The following is a 20,453-nucleotide window of genomic DNA, read 5'->3' on the forward strand; positions in this document are numbered from 1 at the left end:
GTTCAGCCAACTAATATAGTTAGCTCAGGATCTTTGCCATTTTTACTGGCTGTCTTACTATTGAAAACTATAACATTATATAGCTTTCTTAGGGTGGCCTTAATTGAGTGCCATCTTGAAAAAAGCCTGTCTTCATTAAGGTGTAAAAAGAAATGCTGATTGAAAAAAATTCTATGGACTTTTCAGTGAACCATCGCAGAGTCGTTTCAACACGTACCATGAAAATGGGGCACAATGTGTCTACTCAAAATATCAGAAGATTGTAGATAAGTATATACATTTCGAATTGACCTAACAATTTGTAATAAATTCAAAGGATATAAATGCATCTAGGACAGCGTTATAAATCTGCTGTTCCATGAATAAGAAAATGGCTGATAGGGTCGGAAATTACTGTGTCATTCATTGTACATCCCTTGTGCCATTTACATAAATATGCACAGGGGAATGTGGCTTTTTTATGCACATTTCAAAAAGTATTCCTTTTTGTGGATTCTGCATGCGATTATTTACATAAATGTCCCGGTGTGAAAAAGGGCATATGAATGTCTTAATCTGTGATGCGCAACAAAAAGAAACTTTGGAAATAGGGCACACTTTTTGGCACAAGTGATGAGATGTGAAAGTTCACCTCAGCATTTTAACCAAAAAAGGTTTGGTGAATCTGCCCATCTTTTCTTAAAATTCATATATGATATGATACAATAGGTTATTTCTAACACGCTTAATACCCAGAGCTTTCTTAGCGCTGGCTAGGGGCTCAAACCTGTATTGCTCCATGTCGTCTTGCTTCCAAGGCGAGCATGTTACCCCTGAGCTATCCTCCCGATAGTTTGTTAATGTTTTTTTTAACCTAATTTGAGCAACAGAACCCCATGGTTCAAGTGGGGTGGAACCAAGTACAGCCCAATGAAGCATTTACTGACTCTGCTGGATAAGACTTGCAAGCCTTCTCCTACGTATGCCCAAATGGCTCAAGTCAAGTCAAAGGTTTTCATTAAAGGTTCGAACAGCCATTCCAGTTACACACTTTAAGGCTCACCCAACCGTAGTCTTTGTGTTTTTCCTAGAAACAATGTGTCTGACCTGCTCCCTGGATAAGTGTACAATAAACTTGCTTTATGTACAAAACTTGCACTCGTTCTTCAAGTTGTGGGCCTGCATGGGTTGTGGTGATTAAGGGGCCCGCCCCTACATATTTGGCGAGCAAGGTAGGGGCTCAGTCTTTCCGAGACATTGAGGGTCTTCTAACCGCACCACTCAGATGTGGCACCTCACTGCGGGCACCAGTCTTCCGTGCACTGTGAAAAAGAGATCTGCAGATGCCATATTGGTTAAAGGTCCGTCTGCTCCCCAGAGACGCAGTGTTGTGGCCCTGCGGGTGCAGGACGACAGAGCGCCACATCAGAGCACTTCGGGTTCATGTCAGAGTATGTTTGGGGTGTAAAGCAAGGGGACTATACAGGGGAAACGGTTGTTTCTTTGATTTAAGGGGTTGGGTAAGGGTAAACTTGGAGTGTGGGTGTGAAATTAGTTGAGGTTGTGGGGATTGGAAAGTGGATGCTTTTTGACAGAGTGGTTAAACATTTCTGTGTTTTATGTCCCCTGTACATATTTTTACCGAGTTTGTTATTTTAGAGGTTAAAACAAACTCAGAGCAAACACACAATCAATCTCCTGCCACTACTACTACCCATCATCAATATTCTTCCAAACCACCGGCACCCCGAGCTCCTGGTAGAAAGCTACAACATTGCTATGAAAACAGCATTAGATACCATCGCTCCTCTAAAACTCACAAAAAGTAAACAACAAGCCCACCTTAATGCTTGGTTCACCCCACACCTAAAAGAATTAAGAATGCAAAAAAGGAAACTAGAGTCCAAATGGCACCATACCCCCTCTGAAGAAAATAAATTTGAACTCAGACTCTTCGCCAACAAATACAAAAAAGAAATCCTAATTACAAAAGAAAAATCTCTTCAATGATAGAATCTGTAACGCAGGCTCCAATACCAGAGAAATATTTACCATTCTAAGGGAGCTAGAATCCCCCATACCTCCACCCGACAACATTACCAAAGACAAACAATGGTGCACTTGCATCCAAAATGCCCTAGCAAATAAAATTAAAACACTTCAAACTAAAATCACCTTAAAAAAAGACTCCATAACCCCTAATGAAACATCACTCATTACCATCCCTATGACTACCAACTCACCCAGCCTCGACCCTTTCAAATTCCATCCCTAAAACTGAAATGATCACCATATCCCTCAAACCGTCCAAATGCAAGGGTGATAGCTGCCCAGCCCAGCTAATTAAGGATGCCGCAAGAGACCTAGCCCCTTTCATAACCAAACTGATCAATGCCTATTTTTCCTCTAACACCATCCCAAGTAACTTAAAAGAGTCCTGGGTCCTACCACTTCTCAAAAAGCAAACCCTAGACCCTGCCATTCCCACCAACTATAGACCGATTACTACGGTACCATTTCTCCTCAAGATAATAGACACAGTAGCATACCTACAAATCCAGCACTATCTTGAAGCTAACCAACTCCTCCCGGGTTCTCTGAATGGGGACTTTCCGGGTCATTCCAACCTTGGAGGACCTGGTAAGTCCCCATTCAAAAAATGGGAATGGGGAGGGGGCAATAACGGACCCGTTAATAATTGGCCCGTTATTAGCTCCCTGGTCCCTTAGAGGCGCCCGCTAAGGGACCTCGGAATGTGGCGGTAAGGGGTTGATGGCACCGGCATCCTTACCGTTGCCATTAACCCCTTACCGCCGCACTCATAATGAGGCCCGATGACAAGGGAAACACTGCCATGCTACTCCTCCTTGATCTGTCGGCAGACTTTAACCTGGTGGATCATGCAGTCCTTTGCAAACACCTGGCATCTGCTGCCCACTTCTTAAATGAGGCCATAACATGGATCCAATCTTTTTTGGACAACCGCACAATGAGAGTCTTCTCCACATTGGCATCAGCAGATCCCATCAAAATAACTTGTGGTGTGCCCCAAGGTTCTTGCATCTCGCCAACCCTCTACAATATCTTTACCAAGCCCCTATTTGACAAATTGGACAGACTGGGTGTCACCTACACGAATTACGCAGATGACACCCAGATCCTCATTCCCCTCTCGGGCAATTTCAACACAGATACGGCCTTGGTAAACAAAAAATATCTCATCATTCTGGCATGAATGGCCACACATGGACTATGCCTGAATGATGACAAAACCAAAATTGTACTCCTAGGTTCCATCGCCAACCTAAAAAAACATAGCCCTAACTATTCAGCATTTGACATTGATGGCAGCATAATCACAGTCTCCAAAACAGTAAAAACACTAGGTTTCCACATTGACTCAGACCTAACACTGAAAAAAAAACAAGTTAACTCCCTTGCATCCTCTACAGCCTACACATGCAAGCTTATTAGAGCAAGTAGAGCCTTCCTCACGCAAGCTAGCTGCATCATCATTGTCAATGCCCTAATACTCTCCAAACTTGACTATTGCAATGCTCTGTATTTGGGAGACAACAAATACATCATTGACAAACTTCAAACATTGCAACACAACGCCCTCAGAACTGCCCTCAATCTACCCTCCAAAGAACACATCTCTAACACTAGAAGAAAATTCAAGTGGCTCAAAATCTGCGACAGAATCTCACTCAAGACAGCATCACTCACCTTTAAATGCCTCAACAATGCAGCCCCCCCACTACCTGGCAGCAAGAATTGTGAGAAAATGCAAACTCCTACTGCCTTCAGATACCCAAATTTAGATTTAAAAAAAAACAGGCGGCAGTAGCTTCCCAGTTACAGCAGCCCAATACTGGAATGCTCTCCCACTGGACATCAGAACAGACCAGTCCTACTATAGCTTTAGACGGAATATTCTCGCATGGCTTCACTCCAATGACCCCCAAGATTAACCATGTACAAACCAGACTGTATATATGCATATTATTTAACTGATTTACTGTGATGTAATGCGCTTGCTTATACTGTGCCTTGTAACCAAGCTTTTATGTAATCTTGTTTTCCTGCTCTCTATAGCGCCCTGTTACCTCTGGGTTTGGCGCACCATACAAAATTAATAAACAAACAAACAAACAGAGGTGTGAGGGGGCATCTTACTCTGCACGCCCAGTGTGAGGTTTCGTCCTGATTCCCATTTGTTTGCTTGTCAGGTTTGCTGGAGCCCTCATCTGATGGTTGGGTGGCATTTTACGGTAAATTCAACCATAGATACCTTCCTGAAGTAGACTCTTGGTATTCTCTTGTATTAGCCATGCAGGTGGAGGCCCTCACCTCCATTTTGTTGGTCAGTTGAAGTAGTGAAGGAGAAACTTCCTGTAATTAGGAAAAGAAGGTTTTGTAGTAGAGATGCCTGTACTTGTAATAAAGGGTCCGCGAGCAGCAGGGCTGTAGTGGAAAGCATTCCTTGAGTGGTGGGGATATCTCGGAAATATTGGCCGGCAAGTGTTTTTTTTTTAATTAAGGTGCTGTCTTTTGTGTAAAATTGAGGAGTAGAATTGAAGTAAGTAGTTGAGTGAGGTAATTGCAGTATAAACGAGTAGGGTGAGTTATTGTGGGGAATGACTAAGGAACTGGCGAAGGGTAAAAAGGGGGTTCTTTGGGTGAACATTTATTGTGCCACGGGTTCTCCTCAACATTTTTAATTTGTGCCTGGTGTTGCCCGGGCTATAAGGCACACATTTCTAAATAGCACAGTGAGTGCTTGCAGGAAAGTAGTGGAATGATCAATTCCTTGGAGAACCTGCATACCATTTTGACCACAAAGCACAAGGGCTCGGTCAGAGAAGTGGTTAAACATCTTTAATACATCCTTACCGATGATGTTTGAAAAAGGCACGAAGGGCCATAATGTAGAAATCATGACGTGAGAGCAGAAAAAAGGAATGTGGGGGAATTCTTTCTGCACTGCCCCAATATGGGTGCTATCCTTTATCACTCGCAGAGGGGAACACAAACCCTAAGTTTCTACCATCATTTACCCCAGCGACCACTCCATTGGTTGCGTTACAGACACAGGTAACACCTCCATTAGTTATGATTTCTAAGAACTGGGATATTGAGGAAAGTGGAGGGGTAACTCCTTCAATGGTTAGGGATACAGAGAGGTTGGAAATTGAGAGCGGGAAGGGGATAACTCCCCGACTGCTAGGTTAGCCGACAGATTAGGGGTGGAGGAGCGAGAAAGAGTGAGGTTGGCTTTCTGAAGATTAGATGAAGTATTGAAAACAAGAGAGGAAGAAGAGGTTAGGCCTTTTCCTACTAGGATAGAGGATAGGCTGCGAAGAGTGGTAAAGGCACAAAAACAGGGAAGAATTAAGGAAGCGCTAAGGCTAGCAGAGGAAGAGGTAGTGCTGCCATGCGGCAAAGAGATGAAGAGCGGGAGGAAGTGAGAAGAGAGGTAAAGGATGTAGAAGAAGGAGGGTGGAGACATGGGCTGGTTCTTGTGAGGCTTGATAAATCAGTTATTATTAAGGTTGCAGTGGATATGGAGTGCAAAGCTACCGCCACAGGTACAGGGGTTTAGCAGGGAAGACAAGAGATGCATCCTATTGTAGGGCTGATTATGCAGTCATCCGTGTAGATGGATTAGGGGATGTGGTAACTGGGGTAAATTATGAAGTATGAGAGGAATGGGATATTGAGCAGGAAGATGAGGGCGTAGTCACCCTACCATCTGCTCCAGTAAAAGAGAGCACACCATGGAGTCATAGGACACGCCAGGGTACTTGCATGGCCGTAGCAAATAGTAGGTGAGAGATGGGGGAAGCACCAGTAAAAATGGGTGTCACTCAGTTTCTGTTGTTACAGGAGGGTCTGGGAAGGGAGTATTATGTCCTGTTGTCACACATAGACCAGAATAACTCGATGAACACACTCCCTTCGCTCACTGCAGGGGTGGGAAAGTGGATCTATGCATTAGAGAAACACACGGCCGGTGTCATTTTGGCTATAGGGGACATGAAAATCTTATCATTGGCACTAATGGGGGAGTGGTCATATGAGCTTTGAAGGAGATCAGGGTATCCAGGAGTTCAGTTGGATACAAATGCCCATGATGGAGTGGCTTTTAATAATTGTAGGGCGCGGGGATGGGGGGGCCTTGCAGATTATGTATCCCAATACCACTGAAATAAATTAGATTTCAGTTAAAACAATGAAATTGGATGATGATCCTCTTAAACACTTAACGTTAATTCAGGAAATGCAGAGGGCAGAAATGGGAGAAGCATGGGACAAGAATGTGGTGATTTTTTACCACATGCTGAAGAAGTCCATCAGAATATAGATAAAGTGGCAGGGATGGAGACCAAGAGTTGGCCGGAGATTCAAGCACATATTCTGAATTTTTGAAAAAGAAGACAAGAAAAAGAGAGGGAGAATGTAGAGGAGGCACATACAGAGGCAAAGCTTGTTCAAAAGAAATTGGCAAAAATGTGTCTAGAAGGGGCAGTAATTATGAATTCTATGGAGGTACAGCATGGGCAATCGGGACAACAGGGACAACAGGGACACAGTGACCATGGTGTGACACAGGGGTGGATGGACCGGTATGTCCCCGGTTCAAGGCATTGAGAGGGTTTCTGAGGGGCAGGAGAGGATTTACACAGGGAAGTGGGTCATTTGGCAGGTTCAGAGGAATGGGTTCACAGTTTAATGGGCCAATGGGAAATTATTATGCTGGATTTTATGGGATTCAGTGTTTGTCATGTTGAAGGTTGGGACCAATGTCACAAGATTGTCATGGCAGACCACAGTATTTCAACATGGGAGCACAGCCGATGCAATGGCCGACCCAGCTCTATGCCCCAGGCTCGGTGCAGTCGCAGCAGGCACCGGTTAAAAAGAACCCAGCAAATGGGACTGCACAGACCTATGGCACCCCATCGACCATGCCAGCACAAGCATTGGTACAGACATGGGACAAAAAACCTTTACGCAAGGAATGGTTACTCACTATACAGGAGTGTTTTGGAGGGAATCCTTTTTCTCTCCATGGTGCTAATGTTTACCAGGAGTAGGACAGCTCACAGGGGTCTCTCATGTGTCTAGTCCTGTCTGTTACCACTGATCCGGAAGAGGAACCCTGCATAGGTGTGCAGGAAGGTGACCAAACATTCTCATTCATGGTTGCACAATAGCTACAATATCTTGCCTTAAGGAAGGTGAGTTCCCCTTGTCAGGTAAAACAAAGGACGCACAGGGATTCTCTAGGCCTATCTTGTTGGTTCCTTATGCTGAAGATCTTCATTTTAAAGTAGGTACTCAAAAGTATCTTCCCAGTTGTTGTATTGTTTGGACACTCCAGCAAATATTTTGGGAAGGGACATCCTAAGTAAGCTGCAGATGCTGATCGCTTTCACGGAGGATGGTATAGCATGCTCAACCCCAGGGTTGTGTCTGGTGATAGAAGAAGCACATTTCCAGGCCTATTGTAGCGATAAAACGATTAAAAGGGGTTCCCATACATACAGCATTGTTTCTTTATGTGGTGATGGTTTTGTTGAGTTGGGCCCCGGGGAGCAGAAATCAGAATTTGCTTGTACCGATTGAGGTTGTATTGATGTGCCACAGGAGGTAACACCAGGCACCATTGTTGTGATTCTCTTAGAGCCTGTAGTGATCAAGAAGAACAGGGTGATACTCTCAGACACAGATGAGGAAGGCATAGAGTGGTGCACAGTTCTGTACATCGATCCGATCTTGTCGCTAAGGGATGTGTCTGACGAGCAATTGTTCAAAGACGCTGAAGACACAGGAGAAATGGTCTTTGAAATCGGGGTGCCTTGCCAGATAGCGATAGAGCAAAATGAAGTACCACAGACCATGCTCATAGTTAAAAATACATCGCGATTTTGGAAGGAGGATTTGGGAAATGTGCCAAACCATTTGTGGAACAGCCATCCCCATTAGATGGGGCTGCTAAAGAGTGTTGGAGCGGTAAGGATGAAATTGAAATTCAGTGTGATATTACCACGGATTAAGCAGTACCTTATGTCTAGGGAGGCGGAAGAGGGATTTATGAGACCATCAAGGCTTTTTTGAAGCAAGGCATAATACAACCTTATGTGTCCCCATGCAATACGGCTATCTACACTGTGAAGAAAGCAAAGGGGTCCAGTTGGAGAATGGTTTAGGATCTGCACACCCTCAATAATACTGTTGAGGCAGAATTCCCGGTGGTACCAAATCCTGCCACCATTCTCTGTAACACCCTACTGGGTCGACCCACCCACTTCACAGGAATTGCTTTAAAAAAAGAATTTTTCTCTGTTCTTTCACATCCCGATTCTCAATACCTCACATCGTTTACGTATCGTGGTCAGGGATCCATGCACACAAGCTTGCCCCATGGGTACTGTGAGTCTCTGAGTGTTTTTAACAGGATGGTTCAGATGGATTTGGGAAAATTACATATTGGTTTAAAGCACTTCAGAGGAGCATTGTCAAGGATCCTCAATAACACTCCTCACCCTGCTTGCAGAGAAGGGCTACAAAGTGGACAAAGAAAAATTGCCATTCTGCCAGACAGAGGTATTGTATCTGGAATACACCTCGGCCAATCACGTTGGAACAGATGTAGCAGTTTTAGCAGCTCTGTAACTATTGTAGATCGTGGATCTTCGATTGCTCTAGTTATGTGAGGCCCTTACTGCAAGGACTCAAGGAAGCACAGAAGGTGAAAGGTCCGATAGAGTGGTCTGAGAAAATGGGGACTTGCTTTCAGGAACTCAAGGCTGCAATCAGCAATGCTCCGGTCTTGGTGACCTTGAATTACAAGAAGCCATTCTTTCTGTGTTCCCATTCGAATGGGAAGGTGATGACAGCGGTCCTGACCCAGCAAACATTGCTAGGCCACAAACCTATAGCGTACTATTGCGGACTCCTAGAGCTAGTGATGCAGGGGCAGTTCCCTTGTGAGGAAGCTTTAGTGGCATTGTACGTGGAGCATGCAATTTTTATGATTTCCCTGCAATTTCCATGTTAATGACTCTGAGTTTCAGGGTATGAGGTAATTTTGTCAAATGCATCAATTCATCCCGTGCGAGGTCACCTAGTCAATCCTGCAACATCTGTAGCCGAGCCAGTACAGCCTGAGGACATTCTTCACAATTGTGCCCTGTATGATGGAGAAAAAGAAGTGAGGATAAATGTAAAAGAGGATGCAATGGAGAGGGGTGAGGTGATTTGTGTTGATGTGTCTTCAATCATCAACCAGGAGATGTGAGAGAAGCATATGGGTGCAGCTGTAATGGGTCTTGTGTATAGGGAGTAGCAGGTCAGATTGAAGAGACTGTTGCCTTCTAATTACTCTGCACAAGCAGCGGAATGGGTGGCACTCATAGAGGCACTAGAAATGAGTATGGGGAAGGCGGTTATTTTTTATTCTGATTCCGTGTACATCACCTCCACCGTCCATTCTAGGTTATAAAGATGGCAGCGAAGATGCTTTAGGAGGTCTGATGGGTCCCCTGTCCAGCATACTGCGCTGCTATCATGATTAATTGAAGCGTTAACTTTGCCATCAGAGATTGGTCTAGTTAAATGCGCTGCCCACGCTAACCAGACTAATTCAATAGCTCTCAGGAATGATGCTGTAGACAAGGTGGTGAAGAAAGCAGCACATTTACCTTTTACAGATTCAAAGGAAATGAAAACTGTGTCCCAACAGGTACAGTTACCAGCCCCTGTGAGAAACTGGAGGGTATTCTACCAAGCAGACATCGGGAATCCCTTATTCAGATGACTTGTGAAAGGCTGATGCTCTCAGTCCCCAAACCTAGGAGAGGATGGGAGAGAGAGGATCACCTAGATGTGGGAAGCCGAGGTGGTGCTCAGAGAAATACCCCAGGTGAGGTGCGATATTATAATGAGGAAGAAGGAGAGGGAGACGAGATCCCTGAAGCCTTTGTAGGCTGTACGACATCTACCTCCCTTACCCTCAATGAATCTCTCTGGCCAAGACTTAACGACCCCTCCATATATAGCCAACCAACTAGGAGCCAAAAACCTTGTTACCCTCGAAAACTCCAACTTCCAGAATCCTTTTTTTGTCTGTTGTCCACCCTAATAATCCCAGTCATTCCAGTTTGTTTACCAAACCCTACCAATCGCACCCTTCAGAATTAACAATACCCCATGGACGAAGAATATAGTTTCTCATGACAGCCCCCCTTTTTCTGACACAAAACTTTTGCACTCCACGAAAGATGGACAAACACCGGAGACGTCTACCTGATATTTCTCAACACAAGGGTCAGGCAAAGTCAGGTAATTAACCAGAACCACACACACCTGATGGCCCTTCCCCTTCACCTTCCCCACAGGGATAAAAGGAGGAGCACGAGAACACAAGACAAGCAAGGCACACCGCTCAACGAGAAAGCCAACTCAGCACGGCAGTTCAAGAAGAGGAAAAAGATGGTGCAAACTAAGAAGGTGACAAGGAGAGAATCGACCTTGCTATTTCTGACCAAGGCCCGTGAAAGAAAGAATCGTAAGATCGGGAACAACAGCCAGCGTAAGTTGCAGCAGATGTCAACGGTACATGGGGCCCTCCTCCGTTGATAACCAAGCTGGGGAGAGACACTTGTCTCCATAGTACCAACCTTGACTCCAGAGAGAAGAAAAGCCAAGCAGTTCATCACAGCCGGTGAGTTGAGGGGAGAACCGATAAAAAACCAAACTGGGTTGAACGAAAGTAGCAAATGGTTAATTGAATTGTGAAAGAATACAAAGAACTGTTGATACCAGAAGGGGAAAAACCAGCAACAGAGGAGTCAGGCACCACGTGGATGTTCACTCAAGAAACTCTGGGCAATTACCCGATTGTTGAAACTACTGTTACCAGAAGCCTTTGGGAAAGGCGAGAAAGGGGTCAAAGTGGTCATACAGGAGTCCAGTAAAATCCTCTGTACAGTCGAAAGTCTTTGACAGACAGATGATTGTGAAGCTAATGAAAGTGAATCCTGCATCGTAAGAACTGATTGAGAAACTGTGCAATTGATAAAGTTGGCAAGAGTGAACCCGAAGGAGGGATGACGATGAACCGGAGGTAAAGTCTAAAGTCTACATATACAGTGTGATGACAAGGGTCTGTGCCTGGAAGAGAGGGATCCAGGGGTGAAAAGCTGTCACCCAACGTACAGAGAAAAGGAACTTTTGATTATTATTTTGAAACACATCAGGACCTCGGAGGCAAGAGACTTTTTGTAGAAAAGAGACTTAACTATCGGAGACCCTGCTTGCTGAGAGCGGAAATGTTGGCTCGTGCTGGGAAAGCTCGAGTGTGTGCTCTGCTGCAGAATCCTACCTTGTCACGTGCTCAAAATGTGGGGCAGGGAGACCCCCGGTTACTACATCCTGACTTATTATTTGTGAACATTTCCTTCTTTCTGTTTCTTATGAACATTATCCCACACTTCTTTCAGTAATTAGCGTAAGGATTGGCAATACTTTTCTTTTGTATAGGCCCTTTTATTTGACAAGATGCCACTCGGACTACCTTATTATTGTTTGATGGTCGAAGCTTGCTCCCATCTTAGATTTATATTTAGATTAGGCATTTTCCAACCTACCAATACAGTTTAATAAACACCCTTGAACTGTGATCACTTGTGTCTGTCTTTACTGTTGCCATCATGAGTTCCTTACACCCCATACACTGCAGTTCCGGTGCTTCAGATAATAGAAATGCAAGGGAAATCCCCTAGAGAAGAACAGGAGCTCTAGAAAAAGAGAGGATGTGTTCTCTCACTGACGGATTTGCTCTGGAGACAGTGGTTTTGTAGTGGTATAGACATATGAGGAAGGTGGGGAGAGAGAGATCCATAGGATATTGCTACATCTGCTCTCTCAGCTTCCTAATGCTACTATTTCCAGTTATTCTCTTATCTCAAATGATGAGACTTCGCTCTTGTTAACTCAAGCTCACCCTACTGTCTCTCTGCTTGACCCCATTCCTTCAGCGCTTATAACTAAAATCTATCCCTCTCTTGTCTCTTATCTAACTTATTTTTTCAATATCTGTCTTTCGACTTCTGTTTTTCCACTCTCTTTTAAACATGCCTCTATTCTTCCTATTCTAAAGAAACCCTCTTCCGATCCCTTTCTTGCCTCTAATTTTCATTCAATTTCTACCATATCTTTAGAAAATTGCGTGAACGTCTTGTCTATGCTCAAGTTTCTAATTTTGCTTTGGGTAACTATATTCTTCTTCATTTTCAGTTAGGATTTCTGCCTTTTCACTCCACTGAAACTGCTCTTCTTTCTGTTTCTAACTCCTTACTCTCTGTACACTATTCTAAACAGTCCTCTCTGCTTATTCTCTTAGACTTGCCTGCTTTTGATTCGGTCAATCCTTCCTTCTTACTTTCTTCTCTTTCTACTTTTGGGTTCTCCAGGTCTGTTATTTCTTGGTTTAAATCTTATCTATCTGAAAGGATATTTTCAGTTGTTTGGGATGGATCTACTTCTAACACTTTCCTGCTTGTTCATGGTGTTGCCCAAAGCTCGGTCATCAACATTTTCCTTTTTTCCCTCCATTCTCCCCCTCTGGCTGAAGTTATTTCATCCTTTGGTCTCATCACTTTTATGTAGATGATATTCATCTTTTCTTATCTTTTTCATATTTCACTTCTGAAGTGCGAAATATATTTTCAGCATGTCTTACTGCTATTAATTCTAGGATGACAGAATATTTTCTTGCATTAAACACTGCCAAGACTGAAGTACTCCTCTATGGCCCATAACTTGAGCCTTCCCTGTGACACTGATTTATCTTTTACACATCTTATTTTCTTTATCCTCTCAAGCCTGTTGTTACCACTTGTATAACATCCGTAAAACTCATCCTTTCCTAACCGTTGATGCCACTAAACATCTAATTTCCTCTCAAATGTTTTCCCGACTCTTGTATTGTTCTGTTTCTTTATTTGGTCTTCCTATTTTTCACCTTGCACCATTAAAGTCAGTTTTTAATGCTTGAATTCATCTTCTATATCTTCTTTCTCCATAGGATTCGACTGCTTCTTCTCGCTCTATTCTTGGCAGGCTCCCCTTTTCTTCTCAACTTAAATTTAACATTCTGTCCTTAGTCTTTAAATATCTCCACAGATTTGCACCTCCCTATCTTTCTTCTCTTGTTTCATTTTATATTCCTGCTGGTTGCCTTTGTTCCCAGTCTCAATGTCTTCTTGAAGTCTCTGTGTGCTAGTTCATGTTTTCGTTAATTCACTTTTTTAGATTCATTCCATTGGAATTCTCTGCCACTTTCTCCTAGTTCTATTTCTGTATGCTCTTCATTCAGTTCTTCACTTAAACCTACTACTTCAAGCTGAAATATAAGCTGATTTCTTTTATATTGTTATTTACATTTTTCATGTTATTGTTCCGTTTTTATAATGCTCTGTACAGTGTTTTGGTTTAAGGCACTTTATAAATCACAAATAAAAATACAAATACAAATATAAAAAACATAAGGTGTGTCCAAAGAGCCCAATTGACTTTGGAAGGGGATGTTTTTTCTAAGAATCGATGGGAGCAAGGGGTGATGAGTTGCAGACTCAGAAGAAGGAGTGGCACAAAAATTCAAAAACGTGGGACAGTATGGAGAGACCACTTGCAATATCGGACGTGGCTCGAGGAGCCAGAAAAACCTGTTAAGATACAGACACTCACCCTTTTTTCTCTGTGTTTTAAGGGTGATGGCATGGTGCCCATTGGCACAAATGGGAAATGCATCTGCACGCTTCGCTTGCAGACCTGGCAGGAGCTAAGGCGGCTCTTCCAGATTATTTTTGGACCTGTGGCAAGAATGCATATAGGCGTTGCCTCGAGCATGGCGAGGTGTGTGCAGTTTCTCTACCCTTCATGTGCCCGTCCTCGCAATCCCTGAAGAACAGCTAATTTTGGCCATTCCGAAGCACAAATATACATCTGTGCCCCTTTGATCCCTGTGCCCCAGTCGTCTCTTTCATCACTGTATATGGACAAACTAAAGACTATTTTTGATGCCAAAAATCAGGAACAATTGCAATGGAGAAGATCTAACTACCTTTCAGCAGCATCATCACAGGCATTAGAGGACATTCCCAATAGATATCCGCTGTTTGGCCACACCAAGACCTTTTGTGCTTCTCTCCTGGCGCCTGGCGTCCAAGCAGCGTTCAATGCTAAGTGGCTCCAGGTGACCAGATATGAACTCTTGCTTTTCCTGAACACTTCTGAATCTGAGATTACTGCCATTAGCAAAGAATTGAGGGCACGCAGGCTTATTACTGCAAAACCGATATATACTCTGCCTCCTGACAGGAATGAAGGGTGGAGTATGCCGGAATATTGGGAGTACCTGCTGCACATTTGTGCTTCCCAATCACACAGAAAACAGTACCCTCACATGAACTATTGCTGCCTTGCATAAACTGAAAAAGATCATGGAGACTGAGGCTGGGATCACCAATGATTCATGGATCAACTCCTTGTTCTCTTGGGTACCTTCTTAGATGAGCCTCACTGTGATGTTACCCATTTTTATATTTTTTCTCATTCTTTTATGTTACTGCTAAAGGCTCTTATGATGTTGCCCTGCCCAGGTACCAACAGCTGCTGCCATGATGACTGTAACCCTGGCCAAGACTAGGGTCACTACCACTTCATCCCATATGGTACTCAAACTGAAGTTGTCTTGTATCCTCCACCAAATTGGCATGCTTGTGTGGAGCAGTGGGTAGATTGCGGGAATGGTGGGAGGACGAGTTGGGTTTGTGTGGTGGAGGAGTAAGCCCATATTGAGACCGGTGTGAGAGATGGTCATGGGGTTGTTCCCCAAGAAGATCATTATGATTTGTTAGTTAAAATATTAACTAAAAGGGGGAATGTTGAGGTGGTCAGTTAAGGTCCCCATGTTTACATGGGGTTCATGTTGCAGGTGCCATATTGATAACTGGGGTTGACAGCGAAATGAGTGCCATGTTGCACTGTTTGTCTAGTATTGATGCATATTAGCTTGCACACGCGCAAAAAGATAAAGGGCCTCATTACACGGTAGGCGGTAAGGGTTTACCAGTACCGGTAGTATACCGGTACTGGTAAACCCTTACCCACTTACTACGAGGTCCCTTTGCGGGTTGGAGAATTTAACGCCTGCTTTTTGCAAGCGTTAAAAACCAACCCGCAAAGGGACCAGGGAGCTAATTATGGTACCACAGTTAGCGGTGCCGTAATTAGCACCTTCCCCATTCCCATTATGCCCTAAGAGGCAAAAATGGGAATGGGGAAGGGCAATGGGGGAAGGGGGAAATACCGCCCCACCAACCTTGGAATAGGGCGGTAATTCCCCTTTCCACCAAGGCGGTGCCGGCATTTTACCGGCATGGACCAAGGTGCTAATAGCACCTTGGTCCACCGCCGTCCGTGTAATGAGGCCCAAAATGTTAAACCCACCAAAATGTAAAAATATACATGCAAATTGATACAAATATGTGGGGAATTCATAAATCTAAATATTGTGGGCTTTTACAAAATAATCATAACCACAGTAGTTGGGATTTTTTGCAAGGTGAACTTTGACAGTTAAGTAACTGATTCTGTGAGGTTTTAGTAGCCAGGGGATGCGTGAATAAGTAGCTCCACAACCTTTGGGGTCAGTGCAGCTGCAGAAACTGACCATAGGTTTCAGAGTTTTATCAATATCACAGATGGCAGAGGTAATCTCCTGAAGAATAGGAGCGTGACAAAAGGAGTTTCACTATTTGTTTTGGCAAGCAGTGAAACACGGGGTGAGACAATGCCCAAGGCTAACTTATAAGAAACCAGTAGGTGCACTCATATTGTCAGATGTGCTATGTGCGATAAAGCGGTCGGTATTTAGATAAGAATTTTCCACTGAAACCAATGACCTGGGAAATGAGATAGCATCACTAACCCAAAGAGAAATGATTTACCCATTGATTTACCCAGCCTTCCTCATATATCGCTGGGCATATTAAATCAAGAGTTAAGGTTTGAACGGTTTAGACCAGTTATTGCTAGAAATGAATTATGTTGACATACAAATATTTTACTAAAAAATGACGGCATGACCCACCACAATGAATGCTAAGAAGAGGTGTGATCTACACATGAGGTTTTATCTAATCACATGTGGGGGCTGGATTGTAATAAGGTATCTGGGAGTGTTTTAACTATTGCAAAAATGTATAAAAGATGTCAACTGATGTGGTTTTCTGAGACTTAGGTTAGTTTGGCCCTGCACACCATCTAACTGATCTCTGGATAATTGTACAATAAGCTTGCTTTATGTACAAAGCGTGCACTCATTCTTCAAGTGGTGGGCCTGCTTTGGTTGAGGTGATTAAGGGGCACACCCCTACACTGCCATGAACTTGTTCACTGTACTATTTGGGCAGCAATCACTATTCTGCAGCAGGCCTATATAGAGAAAAGGAGTGAGGTTTAGCATGCTATTTAACATCTTTTCTGATTGCAACACCTTGCGCAAGGGAAGACAGGGCCAGATTGGTCATGGCTAGGGATTCAATGGCATGATTAGGGGGAGCATAAGGAGGGTGACAGGACACAGGTGAGGTCAAAGGACGAGGTGGTGGTAGACCACAAGACCAGCAAGAGGAAGCAAGAAGCGGTAAATGGAGGCGATTTCTGTAGCAGGTGAGGTATTGGTTAATGAGTGCAAGGGTACTGTATTTTTAGCTGAGAAAGTAATAGGTGTGGTTAGGAAAGAAAGTATATGGAGTGTATGTTAAATGTTTGTGTGATTGAAAGGAGAGTGTCTGAGTTGGCATTGGGGAGGAGTAGTAGTAAGAGTGTGGTAGAAAGATGGAGTAGTAGTTTGGAGTAAGAGGTACTAGTGTGAAGGACAGAGTAACAGTACAGAAGAAGGATTAGCAGTGTAGAGTAGGGAGAAGTAGTAGTGTGTTGGAGGGAGCAGCAGTGTGAGAAGGGAATAGTAGAGGAAGGAGCAGTAGGATATAGGGAAGGAGCAAAGGTCTAGGGGGTAGTAGAGTAGCAGAGGGAGTAGTAACATCAAAGGGTGGAGGCAAGGCTTAGAAGGAGTGGGAGACATGATGCAGGAAGGAAAAAAAGTAGAGATGAGGTGGAGTTGAAGGAGGAGTGCAGTGAGAGGATTACTATAGCTAGTGAGGGGGAAAGGAACATGTGTGCACGATTGAAAAGCAACAGAGTTACGCAGAAAGTTTTAGAACACTAATGGCTCGATAAGGTAGGGACAGTTTAGGAAGCCCCAGAGGGAATTTAGATAGAAAAGGCATACTGCCTTTAGATCTGCACTTCCAGTTCAAGTAAAATCTTAGATACTAGGTGTAAATAATCAGTATCTGCTACCCCGAAGATAGGGATGCCTGTATTAGGGAGAAGGTGCTTTTCACGAAAGAGAGAGGGATGCCCTAGGACTCATTTAAATATTAATAAAAACCGTTTAACTGTCTGAAATTTATGGAGCATTATACGGCCCATCTGGGAAACACCCTTACTTGCACTAAACCACAACATCTTTGTTTTGCTTAGCTCCTGAACCTGCTTTCCTCCTCTTCCATCTATGTCCCGGCTCCCTGCAAACACAAGTTTACCTTGCCTGTCTTAGACAAGTCTTCTCCTCCGCCCCTTCACTTCCCTTTCCTATTCTCTATCCACTTTCCTTTAACTCCTCATCCTGCCCCAGTCTACGTCATCCCCTTTTTTCTCTCCATGTCAGATCTCTGTCTTGACCCCATTCTTCACCATCCTGTCTATGTTGTTCACGGTCTCATTTGCCCTATCCCTCCCTTCTCTCATTTGCCACCTTTCCTCTGTGATGCTTTTGGTGGTGCACAGTCCACTAGCGCTGGCATGTTGTACTCAATCTTCCTTTTTCCTCCTTCAAATCTCTTCCCAAATGAATATTAGGTTGGGACATAGTTCACTGACTGGAGAAACTGCTATACCCTGACTGCCATAAAAACAGACATTTGCAAAGCCAATGTTTTTGGCTTTTATCTAGGCATATTATGGCAGTGCCTGGTAAATGCCTATTGAAAGCTTATACAAGGGAATTCAGTGCAATGAACAGATGCAAGGACACCCATGCTACTCATAAATCAAGTGGCTGAAGGGACACTTGGTTGAGACATTTCTATAATACAAGTAGCTGAATTACAGCTCCAAATAAGCTATTACCTTGGAAAAGGCTGCAGAAAAAGCCACACAGCTAGCTCAAAAAGATCCCACGCAGAAATGTTTTTGGAGGCTTGTTGCAGGTGGTGGGTGGGAATGGCACTAAGGACTAACATGATGATGGGCATGAAATGGATGGATAAAAAGTCAAACACCACCCAGAAGCTATGTGTTCCTCCTGACAGCCAATCTCTGTCCTTTCTCTACTTTTCACAACAATAGTTTTACTTTAGAGGCAGCTTTTACGGTTCCACCTGAGAGACACAACTAAAAAAACACCATGCTCATCCTTTAAATGCTCATCTATTTTAAAAAATCAATATCTGAATTGACTTAGTGAAGAGGATGTTTTAGAGACTGAACTTTTCCAGCTATCCAAATCACCTGCTATACTTCAAAGCAAATTGTAAAGACGCAATCATTGAAAATTGTGTGTTTTTAAAGCAAATCCTGCCACAGAAAGAAAATAATTAAAGGGTTGTAATGAAAAATATAACAGAATATATCAGAGACAATACCGTGATCAAGCAGAAGTCTTGCTCCATGCAGGTTAGATGTGAACGCTGCAAAGAACAGTGGAGTTTGGCATTCATCATTTTCTATGTCCACTTCAGCTCCACAGTCAAGCAGCACTGCCAGAATGTCATATAAATCCATTTGTAATGCTGCAAGATGCAAGGCACTGTGGATAAAAGGCAGAAAGAGCAGCAGATCTTTAGGTTTATCTAGTTTCTCTTGAAACAAGAATTGACAAAACCAGTGAGTCAGACGCTTGCATAGCAAATGCACAGATACTCACATACAGAACCAATATGGCAACAACACAGAGAATGGGCCTCATTACGACTTTGGAGGCAGCCAAAGTCGTGTCCGGGTTCTCGGAATGGGTACTTACCGGTCATTCCAACCTTGGAGGACCCGGTAAGTCCTCATTCCGAAAAATGGGAATGGGGAAGGAGCTAATAGCGGGCCCGTTATTAGCTCCATTAGCTCCAGCTCCATGTTCCCTTAGCGGGATCCGCTAAGGGATCTCGGAATGCGGCGGTAGGGGGTTAACGCACCGGCATCCTTACCGGTGCCGATAATCCCTACCGCCGTACTCGTATTGAGGCCCAATGACACTTATAGCTGTGCATGCTCAAGTTGGAGACCCACATGTTTGTACACACACAAACAATCAGAAGACAGATAATGGCACACATACAGAGTCACAATATGCTACATAGGTACAGTATAAATAATACTGGTCACCATGAGGCAATATAGGAATGGCTCTATAGGCGCTGTGGCTAATAAGGACCTCCTCAAATAGTATGGGCCTCATTACGAGGTGGGCGCAAAGGGATACCGGGCACCGTTAAGGACTATTCCGAGGTCCCTTACGGGTCCCTTCCTTAACGCCTGGTTTTACCAGGCGTTATGGACGGGGCCCGTTAAGGGACTTCAGAGCTAATAACAGTACCGCAATTTGTGGTACCGTTATTAGCGCCTTCCCATTGAGCCCTATGGGGGCTCAAATGGGAATGGGGAATGGCTTTTTCAATGGGGACTTACCGATACCGGTATTGGAGGTAGTCATGGCACTAATAGCGCCATGACTACCTCCAACCTCGTAATGAGGCCCTATGTGTATGGCCAGTAGATGGTAAGGTAACAGTGATTTCCATAAGACCAAAAGTGTTTGCCACATTAGGCATTTTATAGGTTTATACACTGTGGAATGGGTCATTATACCACAGGACAATGGAAAGTCCCCAGGTCATTACCAAAGATGAAGCAGAGGGCCATCCGTTGGAGAAATATTATTATCCCAGGCTATAATAACCACTCCAAAGGTATCTAAGAATATTAGCACAAATGCATCATTGATCATAAAATAATATATGCTTGCAAGTTGTGGTTCTTAACTAAACACTTAATAGAGAGTAGAAAAAGACAGATTAGTGAATTAAATTGTTTATTTTGTACTATTTGAAATTATACATTTGTGCTTCAATTATACACTTGACTGAACTGGAAAGTTTTATAAGATGAGCATATATATATAGCAAACAGAACGCATGTTTCCATATTTTAGCTTTCACTTTTGGTTATTAAGTTAAATGTTACCTTTCACTTTGAAGAAACAGTGAACACATTTTTTTCCAAAAGAGAGATATCTTATTTTGCAAGAGATGTGGAATAATGGAACACACACATGTTTTCCT

The 20,453-nt window shown here is 43.5% G+C and overlaps 1 protein-coding gene across 1 annotated transcript in view; it reads right to left on the bottom strand.

Moving 5' to 3' along the window:
- The window catches only part of LOC138514670 (serine/threonine-protein phosphatase 6 regulatory ankyrin repeat subunit C-like), a 1,495,665-nt gene that overhangs the window by 62,933 nt on the left and 1,412,279 nt on the right, over window positions 1–20,453 (bottom strand). The window contains exon 17 of the mRNA XM_069630097.1: window positions 18,765–18,928. Within this exon, the coding sequence (XP_069486198.1) occupies window positions 18,765–18,928 (164 nt within the window). The remainder of the gene's footprint in view (window positions 1–18,764; window positions 18,929–20,453) is intronic.

This window comes from Ambystoma mexicanum, chromosome 12 (assembly GCF_040938575.1).
Source record: "Ambystoma mexicanum isolate Mex_15411 chromosome 12, UKY_AmexF1_1, whole genome shotgun sequence".
Lineage (NCBI taxonomy): Eukaryota > Metazoa > Chordata > Amphibia > Caudata > Ambystomatidae > Ambystoma > Ambystoma mexicanum.